At 34.4% G+C, this 23,520-nt stretch overlaps 2 protein-coding genes across 2 annotated transcripts in view; one reads left to right on the plus strand and one right to left on the minus strand.

Moving 5' to 3' along the window:
- LOC129914721 (tachykinins) overlaps nucleotides 1-23,520 on the minus strand; it is a 177,476-nt gene that overhangs the window by 81,491 nt on the left and 72,465 nt on the right. The window lies entirely within an intron of this gene.
- Nucleotides 833-16,049, plus strand: LOC129914713 (VPS35 endosomal protein sorting factor-like). Its single transcript, XM_055994057.1, has 16 exons — nucleotides 833-964; nucleotides 1,024-1,108; nucleotides 1,167-1,349; nucleotides 1,415-1,571; nucleotides 7,030-7,357; nucleotides 9,011-9,178; nucleotides 9,475-9,643; nucleotides 9,700-9,866; nucleotides 12,061-12,343; nucleotides 12,406-12,549; nucleotides 12,625-12,791; nucleotides 14,699-15,054; nucleotides 15,116-15,255; nucleotides 15,311-15,476; nucleotides 15,548-15,816; nucleotides 15,878-16,049. Exons 1-16 carry the CDS (start codon nucleotides 951-953, stop codon nucleotides 15,977-15,979), a joined length of 2,898 nt encoding a protein of 965 aa, XP_055850032.1. The 5' UTR covers nucleotides 833-950; the 3' UTR covers nucleotides 15,980-16,049.

Consider the following 23,520-nt stretch of genomic DNA (forward strand, 5'->3'; position numbering starts at 1 on the left):
AGTAGTCTCGAGCATGTCCCGAGCATGTCCCGAAGATGTCCCTAGCATGTCCCGAAGATGTCCCGAAGATGTCCCGAGCTTGTCCCGAAGATGTCCCGAAGATGTCCCGAGCATGTCCTGAAGATGTCCCGAGCATGTCCCGAAGATGTCCCGAAGATGTCCCGAGCATGTCCCGAAGATGTCCCGAAGATGTCTCGAAGATGTCCCGAGCATGTCCCGAAGATGTCCGGAAGATTTCCCGAGCATGTCCCGAAGATGTCCCGAAGATGTCCCGAGCATGTCCCGAAGATGTCCCGAAGATGTCTCGAAGATGTCCCGAGCATGTCCCGAAGATGTCCCGAAGATGTCCCGAGCATGTACCGAAGATGTCCCGAGCATGTCCCGAGCATTTCCCGAAGATGTCACGAAGATATCCCGAAGATGTCCCGAGCATGTCCCGAAGATGTCCCGAAGATGTCCCGAGCATGTCCCGAGCATGTCCCGAAGATGTGCCGAGCATGTCCCGAAGATGTCCCGAGCATTTTCCGAGCATCTCACTGACTTTCAACATCAACAACAACACATCCACAGTCAACTGTGGGTTGGGACGATTAGCATGCTGGTCAAAAACTTAAAAAAAGTGTTGACCAATATAATGTGGACGCAGCTTTATACATCTGACAGCTTTTCTTTTGCAAATAAAAATATTTAAACTGTCATCCATCTTCCATCATACGGCTTAAGAGCTGAATTAGGAGTTTGCTCTCTGTGGTAAATGGAAAACCACATCAGATATAAAAACCATTGTTTTATCTCCGAACGCGACCATTTCAAATGTCAAAAATCTTTCAAATGTTTACGTCAAAATCGTCCTCTGCTTTTACCAAACCAAGTTGTGTGTTGTCTTTTGAAAGTTTTGTTTATAAAATTTAATTAAATTCTGTTAACAAGATAAAAAATATTTGTAACAAATGGCATCAGATTGGTAATGAAAAATAAAACTAATGTATAAAATTTTCCTACATAATATTGATTCTTCCGCAGGCAATGTGTCCCAAAAGACTATGAAATCAATAAAAACATACTCCAAGGGTACTTCACTTATGAGCATCCTCTGAAGCAGATGACGGTGAGTTGTTAGAAAAAATGCATATCCGATATAATTTTAAATAGAATCCTGCATTTAGGTAGTGGAAAGTAAAGGAACAAGAAGATCTGGCAATGGTAGTTTGTCAAGTAGTCGGACTTCTTCTACTTTGTCCCTTATCGATCCATTGGGAATGGCATTAGATGGATCAGATCCATTATCACAATTCGCTCGACAAGAGCAAGAGCTTATGGATCCTTTATCGCAAATGGCCACAGATTATGTAATATTCTATTAATTTTTTGTTTTATTATTTTATATTTGAACTTTACTCTTCACATCAATCAGGAAACATCTTTTAAAAAAACTAAAAAACGAGACAAAGATCGCCAGAATGATGAGGAAGTAATGAATTGGAGTGTAAAGCGTTTAGGAATACTCAATAAATTTATAACTTCCGAGAAGCTTTCTATATCGACAAGTTTCCTGGCAGGAGGAGAATTAAGTAATTCATTTATATAAAACAAAAAACATTTTTACAGGGTTGCGGGTAAAGAATGGATAAGCCTGTAATGGCTGATTCCTACACTTATGACTGTTCTAATACCAAATAGAAAAAAATTTCCATCGCAAATAGTTAAGAAAATATTAGCTTTTTTTCGCTCAGTATATTTTAGATTTCATGATCTTAAAATTTTATTAATATCTTTTTTATAATTTTCTACAATAATTGACTCACTACATAAGAAGTTAACGCCCATATTATTTAATACCTCGACCAATTTCATAAAGCCCTTTTAAATGTTTATCAGGCTTTTACTTTTTACATCCTAAAAGTACATTTGTTCCATACAAAACAACTCATTTAAAAGCCTGTTAAATGTTTATGAAATCAGCCATTAGTCTTCTAGATATCAAATCTCTCGATATTAGCCCTGTTCCTTTGGGAGGTGGCAAAGTACTACTAGTAGTTTACTAGCGATTTTCAATGGAACGCACTTTAAAGGAATTCAATACAAATCGTATCTACTTGGGAAGAAGAGCCTGAGTAGATGATAATACTAGATTAACCAAAACATCTACTATTAGTAGACTACCACCTCCAATGGAACAGGGCTAATAGTGCCAAGTTTTGGGAAAATTTGCAACTTCTAACATTCACTGAACATGTTTTGAGATAAAACTTGTTTTGAAATTAGTCAATAATATGGCAGTAAAAGTTTTCATAACTGTTGCACCTTTTCTTTAAAAAACATTGATATTTGTGCTAAATGTAAAAAAAAAAATATTTTATGAAAAATTTTAAACACAAGTGGTTAAAAAAAAAAATTAAAGAACGTAGGAGGCCAATTTTTTTTTTTTAAATATGCAAGTCTAAAGAGAATTTTAGAATGGTAATCAGTGTTGCCAAAAACTATGATTTATCAGAGTTTTCATGAATTCTGAACTCAAATCATGAAATCATGATTTTTTTTCTCAAATCATGATTACCGACTTCCAAAAAGGAGGAGGTATTCAATTCGACTGTATTTTTTTTTTTTTTTTTTTTATGTTTGTTACCGCATAACTTTGGACTGAGTGAACCAATTTTAATAATTCTTTTTGTATTGGAAAGCTGGTGGCTGCAGTGTGGTCCCATTTCAATTTAGTTCACTTTTAGCCATAGGAACTATTTTAAAAACCATAAAACCCAGTTTCGATCCATGGAAGTCGGTTTTGTTTTTTTGCTAAAAATGATTATTTTTAAAATATTTTTTTATTTCCTAAGCAATTAACTTCAGAACATGCACATCTATTGCTCCTCAAGCTTTTTTCTATAGGAAATTTGGGTCTACGTTTCTATTCTATTAATATGGCACAATAGGTCGTATTTAGACCCCCGTTTATCTTAGACTGGAGTTTATCCAATGTAATTTGAATAGGATAAACCCCAGTCTTTCTTAGAAGCAGCTTAGATGTCAAAAATGTCACTTCTCCAAACTAAAATTAGAAATAGATTTGACAATGAGTCACCAACAATTGGTCTTTTACACACGAACGAAATTGTCAAAAATCACAATTGCTTTGATTGTCAAGTAGAAAAAATTATAAAATGTATTGGGCCATATTCATAGTTCTTTCATAAGCTGTTATTTGCTTGCTTTTTTGATAGACTGAGGTTTATCTTATTTATAGACAATGTAGACCCACTTCTAAATCATTTTTCTATGGAAAAGAGCTACTTCTGAGTAGTAATTTTAGACTAAGTTAGAATCGCCTTTAAAATATGACTGTGAATATGGCCCATTACCATTATCTATATTGTTCAGTACCAAGTACATTTACGTAAACATAAAAACTGAAAAGTACAAACTAAAAAAATATTTTTAAAATTTTGCCCTAATGTTAAATACGAAACACATTGTTGTTGTTTTATTTTTAACAAATTTGGTCAAATCATGATTTTTTTCTCAAATCATGATTAAAAATCATGTCGCACGAACTTGCTCTAGGGTTTAAGTTTATAAATTTTTAACGGCCGATTAATTCACAGAGTCCTAGCGCTAAAACCGATCCCAGTCCTAATGTTAGTACTCAAATCGGTATCAAAAACATCTTAAATCAAATTGAGCCCTAAAACAAGTATGAAATTTCATTTCTTTTATTAAGAAGCATTTTTAGAAAAAAAAAATTCAAAATCGTTAGAGCCGTTTTTTTTTAAACTCAATGTCCGGTTTTCGAAAACTTTATTTTTCAAAAAAAAATTTAATTTTTTTTTTTAATCCAAGAATTAATTTTTTTCAAAATTTTATTTTTGGCTTATATTAAAATTATATTATGCTTTTATAATTTCGTTGAAATCGAATAAGTAGTTTCGGAGAAATTGGAATTAAAAAAAAAAAAAACGGTTTTATGGCAGATACCGTTAATAATGATTTTCAAAGAAATAAAATGCACGACTGGGTCGCACGAACTTGCTCTTAGAGTTCAAGATGCTTACATTTTTAAGACTTTTTATATAGAAATTTGGAAAATGTAGGTACCTACTACATGTAAAAAAAAAAAAAATAAAATTCGTTTTTTAAAAAAATTATATAAAATCTGAAATCAAATTGTAAAACAAGTATGCAGTTTTGATTGATATATTAACATGCATTTTTAGAAAAAAAATTTTCAAAATCGTTATAGCCGTTTTTTAAAAAACTAATTTTTTATAAATAATTTTTTGGAAAAAAGTTTTAAAATAAAATTCGTATGCCATTTTGTAGAAATTACTAATCACCACACAAAATTTAAAAAAACTTCAATGTCCCGTTTTCGAAAATTTGATTTTTCAAAAAAAATTTTCAAAATTTTTTTAAAAATCCAAAAATTATTTTTTCAAAATTTTATTTTTGGGTTATATTTAAATTATATATATGCTACTTCACAAAAAGTTTCGTTGAAATCGAATAAGCAGTTTCGGAGATAATGGGATTTGAAAAAAGAAAACGGTTCTATGGCAGGTACCGTTAATAATGATTTTCAAAAAAAAATTTTTTCATTAAAAGATAGACCGTGTATTTAAACTTACATTTGAATTTTTTAAACAAAATCGTTGGAGCCGTTTTTGAGAAATTTCAACTTTACTAAAATCGGTATATGACAAGTACCGTTATTTTTGGTCCAAAAAAATTAATTCCAAAAACCCCTCTGGAGAGTCCCCAAAAAATGCTACATACCAAGTTTGAAGTCAATCGGCCCATCCGTTTAGGCTGTAGCTCCTTATACAGACAGACAGACGGACTTCCGGGACCCACTTTTTTGGCATTCTCTACCATCGTAATGTCATGGAAAAATGTTATCTCAACTTTTTTTTTGTACGAATGCATAACTTGATATACATATAGTACCTATATCGCAAGTAAACTTACATTTGAATTTTTTAAACAAAATCGTTGGAGCCGATTTCGAGAAATTTTAACTTTGCTAAATCGGTATATGACAAATACCGATATTTTTGGTCCAAAAAAATTAATTCCAAAAACCCCTCTGTAGAGTCGAAAAAATAACACTACCCACCAAGTTTAACATTAATCGGTTCATCCGTTTAGGCTGTAGCTTCGTTTACAGACTGACAGACGGACTTCCGGGACATGCTTTTTTGCCATTTTCTCTATCATCGTAATACGTAATGTCATGGAAAATTGTTATCCCAACTTTTTTTTTGTACGAATGCATAACTTGATATAATAGTACCTATATCGAAAGTAAAAATGTTATAACCGTCGAATAGGGGCTATAGAAAAATAATTCAACTTTTTTTTTAAATGCAAGGTAGAAAAAAATATTTGTTTGCTCAATTTAACCATGGGCATAAAATTGTGCTTGTTCTGAGTTTTGACTTATTAATGATCTCGTTTTAAAGAAAAATTAAAATTTTCGGTCCGTTTGGCCCAATGCAAAATTATCAAAAATAGTGGTACGTTTTCGAATTTGTGTTGAATTCCAAATCTTGGGCTACGAAAAACATCAAATATTTGTTAGATCCAATTTAATTAAGAGATAATACTGTGAGCCAGTCCTTATTTTATCTTTTAAACTGGTAAGTGGCAAATTAGCAAACAAATATTTTTACTTGCTCTATAGGGCAAGTATTGGTTTTCGTCATGACGTCCGTCGGTCTGTGCGTCTGTGCGTCGTCAAAAAAAAGCTGTACATGAAGCTGCAGCCTAAACAGGTGGACGGATTTTCTTGAAATTTGGTACAGATGATTTTTTCGTAATTTCCAAGGTTGGTTTTTTTTTGTTTTTTAATATCTCGCTTAGAACATATACCTCCCATACAAAGTGTTCGAGGTATTGCAATTTTCTCAAAAACGGCTCTAACGATTTTGATTAAATTTGGTGTGCGTAATAGTCTTATTGATTCTAACAAATCTGCGTTTTTAGTTTTTCTCAAAAAATACGTATAGTGAAAATATGATATTAAAATTTTTTTTTGCATCTCTGATGTCGGCTCTTCCCGTGCATCGTTAATGAGTTATTGCAATTTTCTCGAAAACGACTCTAACGATTTTGCTTAAATTTAACACACGTAATGTTGTACGTAAATCTAACATAATTGCGTTTTTAGTTTTTTTTCAAAAAATACGGATAATGGAAATATGATATTAACTTTTTTTAAATCGCTGATGTCGGCTCTTTCCCGTACAGCGTGATTGAGTTGCTACAACTTTCTCGAAAAACGGCTCTAACGATTAAGATTAAATTTGACATACATAATGCTGTAAGTGATTTTAATATAATTGCGTTTTTTGTTTTTCTTAAAAAATATGGGTAACGGAAATATGGCGTAAGAAATTATAAAAAAAAATTACACAGAAATTACAAAAAAAAAAATTACCTACACATTTTTGCATTTCATATGAAATTCCTTAAAAAATCAAATTATAACTTATATTCAAAATATTTTTCAAAAAAAGCTTTGACATAAAAGGTACTTTTATCATTAGAGCAAGTACGTGCGACCCCAGTCGTGCATTTTATTTCTTCTACTTTGCATTAAAAAAAAAAAGTTAAATTATTTTTTTTATAGCCACTATTCAATTTAGACTCGCATATTTAAAAAAAGTTGGCCTCCTACGTTCCTATAGATTTTTTTTATACCACAGGTGTTTAAAATTTTTCATTAAATATTTTTTTTTACATTTTGCATCAAAAAACAAATTACAATATTTAAAAAAAGGTGCAACAGTTATAAAAGCTTTTAACTTCTTGTTTAGTGAATCAATTATTGTAAAAAAATATAAAAAAAAAATTAATAAAATTCAAGCTAATATTTTCTAAACTGGTTGCGATAAAAAAATTCTATTTGGTTTTAGAACAGCCATAAGTGTAGCTATCAGCCACTTTAGGCTTGTCCATTCTTTACCGGACACCCTGGACATAAAACAAAACCCGTATCTTCTTTTACTATTACTTACCTATTTTCCATTCTCATAGTTAAAGCTCAAACAATTGTTTCGGATAAAGTAAAATATCGTCTAGAACAGCTTGATGATTTTGAAGACGGCTCCATGCGACACATGATGAACCTTACACAACAAGAGTATATTCTTCGCATAGAGCAACTTAACCAGGAATTAGTTCAATCTTGGAATGGTGACCAAAGAGTAAAGGCCTTAAAAATAGCTATTCAATGTGCCAAGATGTTGTCTGACACCTCGGTACTGCAGTTTTATCCTAGCCAATTCGTATTGATTACGGATATTTTGGATATTTTTGGAAAGCTCGTTTTTGAGAGATTACGGTCAAAAGCAGATTGTGGAGAGTAAGTAAAAAAAATATGTATTTGAAATTCTCTCAGGCAACTTAGTGGCCTCAATTGGGTTCGTTATTATACCTTTCTTACGAATATGGAGAGACTTTTTACGTCTATTTTTATTAGATCACTAGCATCTTCATAGAAGAATCTCCCAGATGGAGTTTTTTTTTTATTTTATCTTCTTCTTCATCCATACATATCTTACAGAAGTCATAAGAGTACCTGTCAAGTCGTTTGGCGTGAGCTCCGTGAAGCCAGAACTGCGACCTCAAAAGGTTTGAACCAAATTTGTCTAATTCGTTATATAATTCGTATACGCTGTGGTGTATGCGTAATTTTTTATGGGAATTTTTAAAATTAGTTTTTTTTTTAATTTCTCCTAAACGTAGGGTGGACAAACGATGATTTTCGGTTTGTATCCATTTCTCGAGGTGGACAAACGATGGCCGTTTGAATTTTTGAAAAAAAAATAATTTTTGGGGATTTTAGAAAAAAAAAATACATATTTTGTATGAGAGTTGCTATAAAAAATTGTTTTTTTTTTTTTGTTTTAACGATGATAATTTGAGCGTTTTAGACGATTTTTTCATTTTTCAGACTTCCTATAAAAAAAAAGAATTTGCTCTAAAATTTTTTTGAAGGGTGGACAAACGAAAATTTTGGTTGGACAAACGGTGGACAAAAATTTTTGAAAAAAAGTTATTTTTGGGTATTTTGAAATTTTAAGTAGAAGTATCTACTTAAAATGTATGCGGAATTTTGTATGGGAATATTTAAAATTTGTTTTTTGAATTTCTCCTAAACGTAGAATGAACAAACGATGATTTTTGGTTTGTATCCATTTCTCGAGGTGGATAAACGATGGCCGTTTGAATTTTTGAAAAAAAAAATAATTTTTGGGGATTTTAGAAAAACATATCGATACCTTCCCGTAAGAATGTATTAAGCGACAATTTTTTCGAAAATAACTTTTTGATGTGGAAATATACTATAAGAGCGCCACGTTTTGGTACCATTTTGGTTGTTCTATCATGTATACAAATGAAACTAGAGAGAAAATAAAATTGTGCAGCCCATACATTTCCTCACAGAATAATTTTGTTTTTTTGCGTTTCCTGAACAATTTTTGAAATGTCGCTTAATACATTCTTACGGGAAGGTATCGATATATTGTATGAGAGTTGCTTTAAAAAATTGTTTTTTTTTTCTTAACGATGATAAGTTTAAGCGTTTTAGACGATTTTTTCATTTTTCAGACTGCCTATAAAAAAAAATTAATTTGCTCTATGGAAAGGCTCTGTTCGCCTTATAAATATGACAATGTAATACCGCCTCAAGTCAAGTTTTGAAACTTAGCGATTTAAATTTAACACTTCATCGTTTAAAATTGCTTGGTCTTAATCAATGTTTTCCAGCTCCTGTGAGTTTTTTCATGTTTTTTGTTTGACTTATTGAATAAATGGAATCAATGTAATGTAGAGCAAGCATTCAACTGTCATCATGTTAACAACACGCAGCGCATCTGTTAGACTAACAGAAGAATAAATGCCAATATAAAAAAAAAAACTTTTATTCGTTTTTTTTATTTTTTTATTTTTTTATTGAAGCAATACTGACTTTTTATTTGTTTTTCTTGTTCATATTTTTTTTTACTTCTAGACAAGGAAAACGGATTGTCCCGGAAAAATTTGCACACGAAACTATGCGAGAGAATGCAAAAGAAACCTGCCAGAATTGGTTCTTTAAAATTGCGTCAATTAGAGAGCTTTTACCTCGAATCTATGTGGAAATGGCAATTCTTAAATGCTACAGTTTCATTTCACAAAAGTGAGTTTGAATTCATAATTATGTACATTATATAAGAAGAGTGAGTATTTTATTTTATTAATATTACTTTTGTATTGCAAATTATAAAGTACATTTAGATATAGTTTTTACATTGTTTGAAAAAGCTGGATTTGCTGAAACGATATTTAAGACCTATGTTCTCCTTTTTTCTCTTACATTAAGATAATCGATTATGGTGAACTTATATGGTTAAATTTCGTATCAGCAAACGGGTTAAAATCAAAATTTTTTTTATTATTTCAAGTTGCTAAAATGTTATTAAAAATGTATCTTAGTGAGTATGGGCAAGCACTGATGAGAATTACAAGGATGATTCGAGGAATTGGTGATCCATTAGTAGCAACTTATGCTAGATGTTATTTGCTGCGCGTTGGTCTTACAGTATCGGTAGAGAAAAATTATATAAGAGAAAATTTTAATGACTTTTTAGCAGTTTATCATACAGTAAGTAAAAAAAAAATATTTTTTAAATAACTATACCTCTCAGGATTTGCTTGTAGATTTTCAATGGTACCGTACGTTCTGAAATCAATCGCCAACGAATTGACATTACACTTTATTTGTCGCTCTATACTCCAGCTTTGGATTGGATACTTCAAGCGCTCGTTAAAAAATCTGATGAATATTGTGAAGAAATGTTGAAGAAATGCAAAGATACCAAAAACAAGTAAGTAAAACATTATGTATATGAACGTCTTTAAATATGAAAACCTCTTTTTAAAATTGAGACGTCTCTTGGTCATTGGATGATGTTAACAAATACATTGTCCAATTTTTATTTGGGAAATAATAATTTTTTATTCGTTATTGAGAAAGAGTTTAAAAAGGAGTTTTGTTTTTTTATTTCTTGACAACGACAAAACATTTTCGCATCCGGTTTTCTGTTTTTGACTAAAAACTAATAATCCAGTCAAATAAGGGTTTAACCTCGGAATGAATGTTAGTAGAATTTTTTTTTGCTCAATATCTTCCTTTTGCCATTCTATAACATATCTCAAAAGTCTAGAAAAATCTCATGTCCGCTTGTCGCGATTTCAAGGTCAAATCGCGAAATGGAGATTTTCAAAATTAGCAAAAATAGTCTATGGTATTACATACACATATGATACATGATTTCAAGGTATTTTTTAATTTTTAATTTTTAATTTTGCTCAATATCTTCCTTTTGCCATTCTATAACACATCTCAAAAGTCTAGAAAAATCTCATGTCCGCTTGTCGCGATTTCAAGGTCAAATCGCGAAATGGAGATTTTCAAAATTAGCAAAAATAGGCTATGGTATTATATACACATATGATACATGATTTCAAGGTATTTTTTAATGCTGATTCCAAAAAATCTAAAATCAAGACAATCTGACGTCTCTGGAAAAAGTTATACGTGTTTTTCATCTTTCAACCCATATTATTATAACAGTTGCTAACTTACTACCGAAAAACCCTTAAAAGTAATGGTAGCGGAATCATATTTTGCATGAGGGTTTTCATATCCATTATCATTAAGAATCAAAACAATGCAATGCAAAAAAAAACATTTATATCTATGACAAAACGGTATTTTTTGAGAAAAGGGGAAATTTTGGGATGTGCACTAAAAAACATCCTGGTACAATCTTGGAATAAGTGCTAATAGGCTAATTTTTTTGTTTCTATCTTTGTTTGGATATTCTATAACTTATGTCAAAAATCTAAAAAAATCTCATGTCCGCAAGTTCTAATTTTCCAGGTTAAACTAAGTTAGGTGCAGATTTAAAAAAAATAATAAGAAAACTTTAGATTCTTATATGTATACCAACATAACCCATATCATTTCAAGGTATTTTTTAACACTGATTCCAACAAAACCCACAAACAAATCAATATGACCATCCCTGAAAAGTAATGTACCTTATTCATGTTGATCTGACACAAATATCTGAAAAGTAGTTTTTCAAATTTGTCAAATCTGCACCTTATCTTCAAACCAAGAAAATTAGGACTTGCGGACATGAGATTTTTTTAGATTTCTGAGGGTAGTTAAAGAATATCCAAACAAAGATTAAAATGAAAAAATTAGCCTATTAGCACTTATTCCTAAGATGAACAAGAATCTTCTTTAGTGCATATCCTAAAATTTGCCCCTCCATCAAAAAATACCATTATTTCGTAGGTATATATATTTTTTGTAATGGATTGTTTTGATTTTTAATAATGATGGATTCTAAAATCTTCATGCAAAATTTGGTTCATCTACCATAACTTTTAAGGGTTTTTCGGTAGTAAGTTTGCAACTGTTATAATAATATGAGTTGACAGATGAAAAACAGGTATAACTTTTTCCAGAGACGTCAGATTGTCTTGATTTAGATTTTTGGAATCAGCATTAAAAAATACCTTGAAATCATGTATCATATGTGTATATAATACCATAGCCTATTTTTGCTAATTTTGAAAATCTCCATTTCGCGATTTGACCTTGAAATCGCGACAAGCGGACATGAGATTTTTCTAGACTTTAGAGATGTGTTATAGAATGGCAAAAGGAAGATATTGAGCAAAAAAAAATTCTACTAACATTCATTCCGAGATTTACCCCTTTTTTCTCCTTATTTTACTGTATTATAATTGATTAGAAAACAACGTTAATACTCAATCACACACAATTAAAAAAAAAGGCTCTTCGCTCTTTGTCGTGACTACTCTAGTATCGTTTACTTGCCTCTTGTTTCGTACAACGTAATAGACCCCCTAGAAATGGTCTTTCACCATATTCCTTCAGGGCCATTACTTTTGAAACATCCTTTATACGACAGCCAAAGCAACATAAATATATATTACTTATCCATTTATTTATTTTAACAAGAAAATTCTTATTATTTTAAGTGGGCTACTATTAATTTCGATGCTGAATTCCTTGAAGCCCGAGTTTATAGCTGCCAATGCCTTGGAATTCGTAAATATTATATCCAACTCATCAACAGAAGGCATATCTAAGGGACAACTGTTTCGTGCATTAGGAAATAATTTAAATAAATGCCCTCCATCAATAGAACAGAAGGAAGCTGTTTACAATAATGCATTTACAACTATAAAAACATTCACTCAACCATCTGAGTATATAACATGCGTGGAAATGTGGGCGCAATTTACTGTAGAACATTTTTCAGTAATAAATACTCGTTTTTATACAATCTTAAGAGATAAAAAATAATTTACTTCTATTTCCAGATGAGAGACGTGAACAACTTTCTAGGCGAAATCAAAATTAGAATGAATCAAAATAAAGCATATGAAAATCATTACCCGCAGTTGCAGTCAATTTTGGAGAAGATTGTAAGACATTGTAAGGAATTTGAACTCTTGTTAACATTGGTAAGAAGATATTTTTATAATTTCTTATAACAGCATTTAAAACATTTATGTGTATTTGGACATGTTTTATTTTAGGATAATTTTCTACCTGTATTGGATCTTTTTAAAAAAGAATCAACAAAAATTGACGTATGCAAACAAATAATGACCACATATAAAAACAATGTAGAGACCACAACTTCGGATGCAGTTGTTAGTAATGCGCTTATGTACATCTGTAAAGTTTTGAACGATTCAGTGACGTGAGTTTTTATATTTTATTAATATGTAATTGTATTTTATAAATGTTATTAGTCATGCAATGCCTTCACTAGTCTACCAACTATCCGTTGGCTCCCCATAAGACATGCAAATCTGCACAGACTTGTTGATTAATAAATCGATTTGTATCAGTTCATCCTTTTCATTGGTAAACCATTTCACAAAACCCTATATTTGTTTTAAATAAATCACTTTTTCAAGCAAGGATGTGAAATTAAGCGGAAGTTGTTGTCTCAATAAAGTGCCATAACAAGTACATTGTGGTCAACAATGTATTTTGAAAATGTTCTAAAAATTCGCAAGATACTGTTTCGCAAGATACTCTGAGGGCTCAATGTCATTTTGAAAGAAAGCAAAATAATTTTGTGGGAAAAGTGAACATGAATCCAATTTTTTTCAAATCCAACACTTCAACTGCCACTTCACACAACTCCAAATTTTCTTCAAATACTCAATTGTGAAGAAAATTATTTCGAAATAAATTATTTCGTAAAGCAAGCTCAAAATAATAACATATTCTTCAAATTTTCATTAAATTTTTCATGTTTTTAGCACTTTTATAACTGCACACCACCAAAAAACAAACGTCAAAACAATAAGAAAAACAAATTAAAGAAAGAGAAAAAAAACTAAGAAATGAATCCAAAAAATTTTCGTCTCAGAAATCTCCGAAAAAAAGTGAGTGCTCGGCTGAGATCTTTTGTCTCACTTAAAAAACCTCTGAGCCCTCAGAGATCTCCCTTGGTGGGACGCACCTAAGGCTATACGCCCATACAAAATAAAATGCATGACTGCGTCGCACGAACTTGGTCTTAGATTACAAGTTGCTAAAAAATTTTTAAACTTTTTATACCAACAATTTTTAAGTGTATAGTAATACCTATTCTTAAAGCGCTGCTATTTTTTTTTTTGCTCTCCACTGTACCTTGTCTAAAAACTTACACTTGACTCTTTTATTTAAAATCGTTGGAGCCGTTTTTGAAAAAATTAAACTTTTACAAAGTTGAAATATTACAGATACCGTTAGTTTTAATCTTTTAAGATATAAAACGTCAGATCGCTTAATTTTCAAATATGATGATTTAAGCCCTTGAGGACTGGTTGTTGACAAAAACAATGTAACATAGCATTCAGGATATTTCGTTTGGGCTTTTACTTTTGGGACATCGTATATAGAAAGCCCATGTGACGTTTTTTTTTTTTTTTTTTGTTCTAAAAATAAAATTTCAATAAAAACCCTCAAACAGATTTTCAAAAACAAAGTTTGAATTTAATAGATCGGATGTTTAGGGTTTAGCTCTTTCAACAAACAGACAACAAAATAAAATTAAAGTAACATGGCTACCCGTAGACATTTCTTTCATTCTTTCATCATCAAGACTTATTCACCTCTATTACGTAAGTTGTTTTTACTAAACCGACTTCCTCGAGGAGTGCCAATTAGAAATTTAATTTCGCAGGGCTCTCCGCTATTTGTCCTTCTCTATGGGACGATAATTGCTTTAACCCTTCAAGCAAGAAAACCGAGCTCAGAAAAGACACTCCGACCTCAAAACGCGAAAAACGAGGTTGCACTCACACTCTTGCAACTTTTTGTGTATGAACACAAAGTCGAAGGAGAAATCGTGGTGAAAATACCAATACATATGCAATCGGCTCCGGGGTGATTATAATTTCCATACTAATTTCAGCCGCCGTGGGACCCGTTTCGTAGTCGAGGTCGGACTCACGTCGGAGCCGATTTGGACCGAGGTCGGACTCGTTTGCTTGAAGGGAAGCCTCAATTTTGGCTTCCACAGCGAGTCGTTTTTGTGTATTTTTAGTACAAAAGACAACCGTAATAGGGGTGATTAGCAAACAATGACTGCTTTCTTTTTTTTTTTAATAGAGCTCTTACAGTTGAAGACGAACGCCGTCAAATTGGTAGCCTTATATCAAATTTTGTCAAAAACGTTAATTATGGACGAGACTTTGAACAACAGCTTACATTCTATGTTGAATCACGAGCTGCATTTCCCAATCTAGACGCAGTTATTACAACGCTAGTGCATTCAGTCAATAAACTCGCCATTGAAACACGAAATGTAATAAACGGACAACATACTCGAAAAACAGCAGCGTTTGTAAAGGCATGTGCTGCATATTGTTTCATTACCATTCCAAGTATTGCGTCAGTTGCTACACAAATGGATTTGTACCTTCTAAGTGGACAAGTTGCTTTATTGAATGTTTGCCTGGGACAAGGTAAATGAACTCCTTAAACTGAAAATTTCAATTTGATTTTGATCGACAAAATATTTCACAGCTGATGCATGTTTTGAAACTGCTCTTCAACTCGTTGCTGAACTGCCACGCACAATCGAAATCGAAGGTAAACTTAAAAGCACAGAAGGATATTTGGTGTCATATTTATGCAATATGTTGTCCACATTGATAATAGTCCCAGTAAGTTATTCAATTAATTCCAGAAATCGCTTTACAAAAATATTTTTTCTCCCAGGATAGCCCTGAACAAGGAGTCCTGTATTTGCTTCGACTACTTCTTGATGTTCTCAAAAAATTTCCTTTTGACTTGCATAGTATTGGACCTGTAACTGTCTATTTACATGCATTGGATATGTTATATATTGAGAGTTTAGATTCATTTCCGTATCACATTCCAAATGGTAAACAGTCATAATTATTTAACAGTAGTTGACACTTTAGTACTTTTTAAAATTCAAACAATTTATTTCAGTTGTTTCAAATGATGGCCTTTATGGTGGTGATCTCAAATTTATCACCGAAGTGAATTGTATGTGCGCACAAATTGTTGAACATATTCTTAGTCAATTGAAATCACTAGGATTCGCCAATCAACTTAAAGCTCAATCAACTTTGGCTTTGGAGCTTCTATTGCGTATTATTCGCTATGCTGATGTTTCTAAAGAGAAAATATTTGCCCTGGCCGTTAATCTTTGGAATCTAGCAATCAAACATGAAGGAAATGCCGATCAAAAAATTGTCGTAAGTACTATTTAAAATTTAAAATAACATTCATAATTTGTAAGTAACGAATTTTTTACAGGCTATGACACTGAAGTGTGTCGAAGAAGTTAAAACTCTAACCACCAATGAAGTGCGATCTCAAAAACTAAACGAACTGCTAAATCGAATGAAGACCAAATAATTTATTTAAATTATAACTTATCCGTAATATAATGCATAAATACAAAATAAAGAACACAATAATTATTAAAAATCTCTTCTGAAATTTATACATACATATACATAGTAACAATGAAGCACTGAACTACTTTGAAGATCTGAACACACTACCTATTACTGTGAACGAATCTCACTTGAGCAGAACAAGTTCCTAGCGATATTTCCAGCCAAACGTTTTTTTTTTTTCTTTCTTTTTCTTACATTCCGAGGCCGACCAAAGTCAAATTACAAAATTATTTTTTTCAGATTTTTGAGAAAAAATATAGGTTACCTAACCCCTTGCCAAAAAAAATTCCAATTTTAAAAAATTTCCATCGCGTGAGACATCAAAAGAAAGGTCTCTTTAAGCTCAATATGGTACTGAAAACTCAACGTTTTTTTTGAGTTGAGATATTTTCAACCAAACATTTTTTTTTTGTTTCTTACATTCCGAAGCCGATATCTTTTTCTTGACCAAAGTCTCGAAAAAAATTTTGATTTACAGATATAAGCACACAGTGAGTTGGCCTATGCATTCCTGTAAAAAAAATTACAAATTTATTTTTATCAGATTTTTGAGATAAAATTAAGGGTAACCCCTTGCCAAAAAAAATCCATTTTTTTTTTAATTTCCTCCAAATCCATCTAGTGAGACATCAAACGAAAGGTCTCTTTAAGCTCTATCTAGAACTGAAAACTAAAAGTTTTTTGGAGTTCTGGTTCCAATTTTTTTTTTTCTTTTTCTTACATTCCGATGCCAATATCTTTTGACCAAAATCTCGAAAAAAGTTTTGGTTTACAGATTTATGAGCTCACAGTTAGTTGGCCTATGCATTGCTGTAAAAAAAATTACAAAGGAGAATGGGCATTTTGGACGTTGAGCGGCCATTAATAAAATTGGTATCAAATAAAAGGACTATAACTTAGGAAAAACTTTTACTATGGACGTTTCGCAGTATTGCGTTAAGAATGTAAGAAAATGCAGTATTAGTATCGTTAATGCATTATTCAATGTATGAACGACGAATTGGTTTATATTTTTATTTGGAACATAAAATATGATGCTCTGTCATTTTCCCTGAGTCTGAAGTCATTACTCTTGAAAATCCGACCAATAGAACTCATAATATAAGATTTTTAAGACAACCACTTCAAGATTTTGTTCGAAAGTTTTCAAACAATTCAAACTAACAAAAAATTGAATAACTGTAATGTTTTATTCCGGGTTCACAATAAAACTTATTTAATTTCCACTTATATTTCCGTTCAAATAAGAACACACTTTATTTCAACTCAATTTACTTTTATTATTCGCTCAAACAAACACACTTTTAAATCACTTTATTTACTACTAACAATTCGCAACACTTTATTTCACTTTGTACTGTACTCTTTCACTTTCAAGATTAAACTGTCAACTGTCGGTGTCTACGCTGCCTTTTATACCGGAATCTCGAGACTCGAGAACGTCCTCGAAGGCTCTCGTCCCTGTCTCTCGAAACTTCCTTTCCAGGAAGGGCACTTCATACTTCCAGTCTAGTGGGATATTTTGAGATGTGTTCAGTGTGGGATATTTTGAGATGTGTTCAGTGAGATATTTTTAGATGTGTTCAGTGGGATATTTTTAGATGTGTTCAGTGAGATATTTTTCTTAATTACTAAAGGTCCGTTCACATTTCTACCTTTGCAGGAGTAGGTAGTGTGTTCAGACTTTTATCTTAAAAGTAGTTCAGTAATTCATCGTTACATTGCCCCCCTCTTAGGATTGTTCGTCCCGAACAACTCCATTGCTTCTATCACCATTATAACGATGTAAACGGTCACAATGAACTACCTTAAGTTTGCCTCTTACCCCTCTTTGTATACGGTAAACCACGTCGTTAATTCTGGTTATTACTGTGTAAGGGCCTTCCCAGTTTTGTTGTAGCTTCGGTGATAGTCCCTTTTGTCGGTGGGGATTGTAAAACCACACAAGTTCTCCTTCTTGAAACCCTGTTGCTGTCGCTCGTGCGTCATATCTTGTTTTCATCCTGTCACTAGACGCTTTTATATTTGTCCTTGTCCGTTGGTGAATGTCAGCCAGTGTTCCTTTCAGGTTATCTACGTACTCATCCATTTCATGTGGCTCGTTTGGAACACTTCCAAATTTTATCTCACTTGGCAGACGTATTGTTGAGCCAAATAGGACTTCCGATGGTGTATGTCCAGTAGAACTATGTGTTGCACTTCTATAAGCCATCAAGAATAATGGAATATGTCGGTCCCAGTCTCGTTGATTATCATTGACTACTTTTGACAGGTGTTCCTTAAGTGTCCTGTTAAATCGCTCAACCATCCCATCAGATTGTGGATGAAGCGGTGTTGTTCGCGTCTTCTTGATGCCAAGGAGTGAGCAAACCTCTTGAAAAATCTTAGATTCGAAGTTCCTTCCTTGGTCGGAATGAAGTTCCATGGGTACTCCGAACCTGCTCACCCAATGAAAGACAATCTTATCCACAACTGTTTTGGTTTCCTGGTTTGGAATGGCAAATGCCTCAGGCCATTTGCTGAAGTAGTCCATCACTACAAGGATGTATCGATTTCCGTTGTTGGTTTCGGGAAAAGGACCTGCTACGTCTATTGCAATTCTCTCAAAAGGTGCACCCACATTGTACTGCTGCATCTTGCTTTGGATTTTTCTAGCTGGTCCTTTGCTAGCGGCACAAGTATCACATTTTCGGCACCACTTTTCAACGTCTTCTCTCATACGTAACCAGTAGAATTGCTGTCGTAGCTTTTCCAGCGTCTTGTTGATGCCTAAATGGCCTCCAGAAGTTCCACCGTGCATCTCTCGGAGAACATCATTTACCTTTGACTGAGGTACGACTAGCTGCATTACATAGGATTTACCATCTGCGGATTCCCACTTACGCCTGAGTAGCCCTTCTTGCACATGAAGTGAGTCCCATTGTGCCCAATATGCTTTTAGAGTGGGGCTTCGGTCGGAGATGTCGGCCCATTCTGGTTTCTCTTGATGTTCCTTCCATGCAAGGATGGGTTCGATGTCCGAATCTTCCTGTTGGGCCATTCTGAGTTCTTCATTACTCCAGCCGCAAATGGGATCAGCTCTCGTTCTTCTAACAGCGACAACTTCCTTTTCTTCTAGTCGTGTGCAATGTTTGCAGTCTTGCTTGCACGGGCGTCGAGATAATGCGTCTGCATTTGAATGCAGTTTTCCTCTTCGATGTTGAATCTGACATTGATACGTCTGAAGTATCTCGATCCATCTTGCTACTTGACCCTCTGGATTTTTGAAGTTCAAAAGCCAATTTAGTGCACCATGATCTGTGCGAAGAAGGAACTTCTGTCCATAGATGTACTTATGGAAGTGCTTTGTTGCCAATACTAGAGCTAGAAGTTCCCTTCTGGTCACGCAATAGTTTCTTTCTTGTTTCGAGAGTACCTTGCTGAAATAGGCAATGACCTTTTCTTCTCCGTCATGAACTTGCGATAAAACAGCACCAACTCCAACATTACTTGCATCTGCGTCAATGATGAATTGTTTGCCTGGAGTCGGATAGGCCAGCACAGGAGCTTCACATAACCGCAGCTTCAGTTCCTGAAAGCTTTTCTCACACTCACCTGACCATTTAAAGGGTTTACCCTTCTCCGTAAGTTGGTGCAAGCTTTTGGCGATTCTCGCAAAATCCTTCACAAATCGTCGATAGTACGTTGCCAGACCGAGGAAACTCCGAAGTTGATGCTTGTCCTGAGGGGTTGGCCAGTTCTTCACAGTGTCAACCTTTTCAGGATCAGTCTTCACTCCTTGGGATAAGATGATATGCCCCAAATATTTAACCTCGGTCTTGAAAAGTGCACATTTCTTTGGATTCAACTTAAGATGTGCTTCTCGTAGCCTTTGGAATACAGCCTTTAGGTTTTCACAATGGTCATCAAATGTTTTCCCGTAAACGATGACATCATCCAAATAGACTAGGCAAGATTTCCAGGTTAATCCATTTAAAACGCACTCCATTAAGCGCTCAAAAGTAGCTGGGGCATTGCATAGCCCAAACGGCATGACATTAAACTGCCACAGACCATTTCCTGTGGAGAAAGCCGTCTTCTCCCGATCTTCTGGATGGATTTCTACCTGCCAGTAGCCACTCTTCAAATCCAAAGTCGAAAACCATTGTGCTCCTTCCATTGCATCTAGAGTATCGCTGATTCTTGGCAGTGGGTAGCTGTCTTTCTTCGTCACATCATTCAGCCTGCGGTAGTCGACACAAAATCGAGTGCTTCCATCCTTCTTTTTGACGAGAACTACCGGTGATGCCCAAGGGCTTTTGGAATTTTCGATTAGCCCGTCTTTCTTCATTGTTGTTATCATTTCTTCAACTTCACCTTGTTTGGCCAACGGGAGACGTCTTGCTGGTTGACGAATCGGCCTAGCATCTCCTGTATCGATTCGATGCTGCACCAGTTGTGTCCGGCCGTATTGCCCGCTGGGTGAAGAGAAAATATCAGCATATTCGTGAAGAAGACTTCCCGCAACATTAAGCTGATGTTGACTCAAGTTGTCTGATTTGAGAATTTGTTTCTTTAGTTTCTCCGAGTTCATAGTCATCTGTGTATCCACCTCGTTGATCTTAGTTATTGCGGCCACAGATTCACATTGCCCAACAACTTCTCCTTTCTTAAGCTTGATTGGGTACGGTTTGATGTTAAGTATGCGTACAGGTACCATGTTGTTCTTTGGTGCCACAAGAGTCTTCCCGATGATGATGTTTTGGGAACTTTGTTTAACTTCTGGCTCAACCATGAGGTATCGATGGCTTCCAATATTCCCCTTTAGTTTCGTCCACACAAAAACTTCTGAAGAAGGAGGCAGGCACATGTCTTCTTTGATGACAGTTCTAATTGTTGTTGAATTTTCGTTGCCATAGACCATTGGGATCTCCACATTTCTGTATTTCAGGACTTGATTACCTATATCCAAAATGATTTCATGGTCCTTCATGAAGTCGATTCCAATGATGCACTCGTCACATATATCTGCCACCAAAAACACATGCGAAAACTCTAGTTCTGCCATACGGATCGTAAGACGAACTTCACCGTACACCCTTGCTGCTTCTCCTGTGGCTGTCTTCAGACGGTAGCTGTTGGTGTTATGTAGCCATGTCATCTTCACCAAGTCTCTTCGTACAATAGAGGCGGTGGCACCGGTGTCAATTGTAGCCACGTGTTGTTTGTTGTTTATGGTCGCCTCCACTGTCAGACTTTTGTTGTCTCGTTTACTCTGTGAGACTTGAATTGTGGTTCTGGGGCCATCGATACCAGAAACCAGCTTCTGCCCCTCGAAGTTGGTCCTTACTCGTTTCCCGAATGGGAAACAAGATGAGCATGAGTGTTAGTTGTATCGCTTACCTGTTGTTGGGCAATATTCCTGTTTCCACAGTGTTCGCAAGCAGTTCTTCTTGGTGGCAATCTGCACTGCCGCTGGAGATGTCCTGTCTTGTTACAGTTCCAGCATCGAGCAGCTCCGTCTCGATGGTTTCTTTGGAACGCGAGTTTTTGACAAGAGCATTCCTCCACTGCAACTTCTCTTACCCGATGAACGCCTTGAGAAGCCTGTTCTGCTGCTTCCATAGTCAGTGCAAACGCTAATGCTTCAGGAAGGGAACGTTTTCCAGCTGTTCGAATTGCTCGCTGAAGATTTATATCAGATACAGCACGTACAAAGGCTTCTGTCGCAAACTGATTGATAATGTCGTCTCCTGCTGTCGGATATGCCAGATGAGCCAACCTTTCAATATCTGCTTGAAGTTGTTGCAGAGTTTCTCCTCTTTTCTGGACTCTTGTATTGAGTTGGACGCGGAAGACTTCCTGCATATGGCCATCTCCAAAGCGTTTTTCAATGACCTGGACAAGAGCGTTAAAGTTACCATTCTTTTCTGGTGGTAACGTTTGTAACAACTCAGCAGCAGGACCTCTAAGAGCAAGAGTCAGCGCTATACATTTGTCTTCGTCATCCCAGCCATTTGTTGTTGCAGCTGCCTCAAACTGTTTCTTGTAGATCGACCAAGAACTTTGTCCATCAAATGTTGGTGGATGCATTTCCTTCTTCTTTGGGTACTCACCAGAACTTTCTCGAATCTTAATTTTCCGAACCTTGTCAAGTTCCTCAGTAATACTTTGCATTTTAACTTCCATTTTTTCAAACTTGTCATCCACTTTCTCGAACTTTCCTTCTACTTTCTCGAGTTTTTCTTCAACTTTCTCGAACTTTTCTTGAGATTGCTTTTCAACGCATTTGATGGAAGCATCAATAGCAACGAACTTGTTCTCGATCGCGTCAAGCTTACCTTGGATGATGTTTTTCTGTTCATCTAATTTTTTGAGAAGATTCTGTTGTTCACTCTTTTGCTCGGTACGTTGTTTTTCCATTTGTTCGAGAACACTCTGTTGTTCACTCCTTTGCTCGGTACGTTGTTTTTCCATTTGTTCTCTCTGTTCCTTGCGTTGTGTCTCAATTTGTTCTTTCTGTTCTTCAAATTTTGCAAGGAGAACAGCCATCATGGATGACATATCGGAACTAGTACTTACTCGTTCTTCTATCATTTCAACCTCGAATTGAAATGTATCCAAATCTTCGTTTTTCTGGGTTAAATAATCCTGTAGACGAATAATGAGATCATTTTTCGATCCAGCAGTAGGAAGACTTCGCTTAGTCAATTCCGCCTTCAACTCAGTCAAACTTAACTGATTTAGTGTTTTACCCATTTTAACTTTTCAAAACGCGAGCACTTTTACTTATTTCAAAATGTTTTACACTTTGTTTATTGTTAAAACACACGCGCACTTTTTATTTTATTCGCGAAATTATCTGATTCGCACAAATAAATAAGTTTTATTCCACTTTTCTGACACCAATGTAATGTTTTATTCCGGGTTCACAATAAAACTTATTTAATTTCCACTTATATTTCCGTTCAAATAAGAACACACTTTATTTCAACTCAATTTACTTTTATTATTCGCTCAAACAAACACACTTTTAAATCACTTTATTTACTACTAACAATTCGCAACACTTTATTTCACTTTGTACTGTACTCTTTCACTTTCAAGATTAAACTGTCAACTGTCGGTGTCTACGCTGCCTTTTATACCGGAATCTCGAGACTCGAGAACGTCCTCGAAGGCTCTCGTCCCTGTCTCTCGAAACTTCCTTTCCAGGAAGGGCACTTCATACTTCCAGTCTAGTGGGATATTTTGAGATGTGTTCAGTGTGGGATATTTTGAGATGTGTTCAGTGAGATATTTTTAGATGTGTTCAGTGGGATATTTTTAGATGTGTTCAGTGAGATATTTTTCTTAATTACTAAAGGTCCGTTCACATTTCTACCTTTGCAGGAGTAGGTAGTGTGTTCAGACTTTTATCTTAAAAGTAGTTCAGTAATTCATCGTTACATTGCCCCCCTCTTAGGATTGTTCGTCCCGAACAACTCCATTGCTTCTATCACCATTATAACGATGTAA

The sequence above is a fragment of the Episyrphus balteatus genome, chromosome 3 (assembly GCF_945859705.1).
Source record: "Episyrphus balteatus chromosome 3, idEpiBalt1.1, whole genome shotgun sequence".
Lineage (NCBI taxonomy): Eukaryota > Metazoa > Arthropoda > Insecta > Diptera > Syrphidae > Episyrphus > Episyrphus balteatus.

Coding starts and splice junctions, on each gene's coding strand:
- LOC129914713 (XM_055994057.1), top strand. Junction 1,572..7,029: donor CCTGGCAGGAGGAGAATTAA/GTAATTCATTTA, acceptor CCATTCTCATAG/TTAAAGCTCAAACAATTGTT. Junction 15,256..15,310: donor CCACATTGATAATAGTCCCA/GTAAGTTATTCA, acceptor TTTTTCTCCCAG/GATAGCCCTGAACAAGGAGT.